Genomic DNA, 3,206 nt, shown 5'->3' with positions numbered 1-3,206 from the left:
TAAAGATTCAGGTGGGGAGAACTCCCCCCCGGTGAAAATTCAAAAAAAAAAAAGATCCATGTTAGAACCCTGTTCCTCTCGTGGTGGGTGGATGTGTTATGCCTAATCTGGTGGTACCTTCTTGTTGCCATCAGCAATGGAAATGAAAATGTTTGTCCCTGTTCTCATACATGTGCGTTTGAATGCCTGATTCTCCCTGTATGTATGTGAGCCTTTCCTCTTGAATGTGGTTGCACCAAACGCTGGATTAGATCATCAAATTTCTTGCCTATTTAAGCCGCTCTGATTTTGAGCTTAAAGTATCATTCAACTGTCAATTTTTGCAATAAGCAATCTGGCTTGCTGCATCTGAACCCGAACGAACGAGCCGCTGATATGCTCGTCTTCAGTTCCCTCTACTGACCAGTTGCATAACAGTAGCGGTATATGTTTGATGTTCAGTCTTCAGTGCGCATACGTGTTCTGTTGAAACCATCCCTACTTTGCCCAATTATATATACTGCAATCCCGCAAGTCTATGAGCCATGTTCTGAACTGCAAACATACTACTACTGATAGTACAAGTTACTTGGTGCCTCGTCTTCAGATTTTACAGGTTCAGAAAAGGCTTGGTGTCTTGTCTTCAGATTTTACAGGTTCACAAACGGCTGCAGGCTTCCAGATCGTGCCTGGAACATTATTGCTTGCATCACCCACAATTCCTAAACAACGCACCAGAACATTTTGTATCTCATGCTGTTCCTGGTTCTGCCACTGTTGAAACTGCAGAGTGGATCGGCCATTGCTTGGGTAGAGTATCCTGAAACATTGGACGCAATCAGGAGTGTAAAGAGAAGATGTGTGCATTCTCAAACATGTGAAATGACCTGCCAGTTGTAGCCAGCTTCGATCTTGTAGCTTAAATGACTACCGTGTCCAAGTATGAAATCAGTATTCTGGTTGGTTGCCTCTGATAAGCACGAGATGGACTCGGGGATCTCATGTTAATAAGCTCGTTCAGTTCAGCTTTGTGTATCTACCACTACCAGTTACACAAACAGTACATCAGTGCTGGAAGTGCTCCTTCAGTTAAGCTTCTAGCACCAATTACCTGACCGCTAAGCTATTATATTTAAGTATTGTAACGTGTTATCTGAATTCTTGAATCCTAAAAAAGTGAACTCCAGTAATCTCTGAAAAATGAGTATACCAGTCACTGCATTCGAGCAAGTTTCCTGTAGATTATCTTCAGATCTCCAAAACAGTTCGGATGAAGGACTAATAATCTGTCATTGCAGGACATGCTACAGCAATGGAGCAAGTATACCAAGTTGAATTGATTTTTTTTATTCTCCCACATGAAGGAAGAATCTCAAGAAGACGACACCGGGCCCCCGCCCACAGCCCAAAAATGTCGAGCTGCCGCCACAGCTCTGACCCAGCCCGCCAATCCACAGGTCCACGCTTTCTGCCATGTCACCGATCCGCGGCATTTCTCCCCCGGATCACCATCTCGACCGTCCACGCCATCTGCATCCAACGGCAGGCACATGCCTCCTCCAACCTCTCGTCCCCTTTAAGACGCCCTTCGCCCCGCCCCGCAAATCACAGCACCAGCCAGCCACCACCCTTCCTCCCAGTCCCATTCCACAGCCATGTCCGGGCGCGGCAAGGGAGGCAAGGGTCTCGGCAAGGGCGGCGCCAAGCGCCACAGGAAGGTTCTGCGCGACAACATCCAGGGCATCACCAAGCCGGCGATCCGGCGCCTGGCGCGGAGGGGCGGCGTGAAGCGCATCTCCGGCCTCATCTACGAGGAGACCCGCGGCGTGCTCAAGATCTTCCTCGAGAACGTCATCCGCGACGCCGTCACCTACACCGAGCACGCCCGCCGCAAGACCGTCACCGCCATGGACGTCGTCTACGCGCTCAAGCGCCAGGGCCGCACCCTCTACGGCTTCGGCGGCTAGGGCCGTCCGGCCGACGGTCGTCGCTCTTTGTCGCCGCCTGCAGATTCCAAAAGCCTGATGAGACCCTGACTTGTTTAGTTCGCTATTTCCTCTGTAGCTCGAACTGAATCGTGGACCAAAGTTATTCGCATGTGTTGTTGGAAATGAAACCTGTCTCTGTTGTGATACCGTGTTTCTGATTTTGTCTCGCTGGTCGGTCTCTGTTATTGAAGCGGCAACGAGTTGATTTGCCATAATTTACCAGGAGCCCCGGATGAGTCGTAGTACTACTTGTTTGCAGTCTATTTTGTAATGCCATAGTGACTGAACAATTGTGTGTCCCGATTCAGCAACATCATTTGCTCACCATTGATGTTACTTCTGTGGTAATTGAGATTGGGGTTAGTCTGCATTTCATACATTGAGTTCTGGATTGAGTTGCTGTCCTTGGCGAGAGTTCTGGGCGTACGAATTTGCTCTCTTGTAATGTGAAACTATCTCACAGTGACCAATTCATGATGTGGTTTGTGCTAACTGCTAGTATAAGTTATGCAGGATCATAATTTGTGCTTTATTTCTGTTGATTTGTACTCCCTCTGTTCCTAAATATTTGTCTTTCTAGACATTGCAAATGAACTACTACATACGGATGTATATAGACATATTTTAGAGTGTAGATTCACTCATTTTGCTCTGTATGTAGTCACTTGTTAAAATCTCTAGAAAGACAAATATTTAGGAACGGAGGGAGTACTACATTAACCTTTTAATTGCTTGAATCCATGATTTGCGAATACATATACACGATACCCTCTTGGCAGTGAACACCTTCATCCTTCAGTTGAGGTGCAATGATGTATTTGATCTGTTTTGAATTATATTCAGATATCCAAAGCAGCTCCGATAAATGAATCTAGTCTGTCCTGAGAAGACGTGATCAGAATTCAACCACCATTCCACCAGAACGGCAATGGAACAAGCATGCCAGGTTAGATTGATACTGGTATTCACAGCAAATTAGCCATCATTCTTATCGTTTGGCTTTGAACTATACTTATAAAAGAAGTCTGCTCATTAGAAAATAAACCAGTATTTTAATAGATTATGCTCAATAGGCAGATTACAGTCTTCACTATTTGATGCCAACAACTTTTGTAAAACTGATAGTATTGCTTTTTCCGTTTGGTACAGAATACAGGAGGGGGTACATATAGAGGTGCCGCATGGCTTGCCACTAGATCGTGGGTTGATCGTGCATGTAATCGGGAGTAAACCAACTCT

General features: G+C 45.9%; 1 protein-coding gene and 1 pseudogene across 1 annotated transcript; both read left to right on the top strand.

Moving 5' to 3' along the window:
• The window catches only part of LOC119279447, a 2,323-nt pseudogene extending 1,520 nt beyond the window's left edge, over positions 1-803 (top strand).
• Positions 804-1,592: 789 nt separating this feature from the next.
• On the top strand, positions 1,593-2,182 carry LOC119275445 (histone H4). The gene has a single exon (XM_037556293.1). It carries the CDS (start codon positions 1,635-1,637, stop codon positions 1,944-1,946), a length of 312 nt encoding a protein of 103 aa, XP_037412190.1. The 5' UTR covers positions 1,593-1,634; the 3' UTR covers positions 1,947-2,182.
• The last annotated feature ends 1,024 nt before the right edge of the window (positions 2,183-3,206 follow it).

This window comes from Triticum dicoccoides, chromosome 3B, assembly GCF_002162155.2.
Source record: "Triticum dicoccoides isolate Atlit2015 ecotype Zavitan chromosome 3B, WEW_v2.0, whole genome shotgun sequence".
NCBI classification, from domain to species: Eukaryota; Viridiplantae; Streptophyta; class Magnoliopsida; order Poales; family Poaceae; genus Triticum; species Triticum dicoccoides.
Note: the sequence above shows the minus strand (reverse complement) of the source record. Positions and strands in the feature narration are given on the sequence as shown.

What these genes read in the sequence shown, in the direction of transcription:
- LOC119275445 (XM_037556293.1), top strand. Translation starts at nt 1,635, where the DNA reads ATGTCCGGGCGCGGCAAGGGAGGCAAGGGTCTCGGCAAGGGCGGCGCC.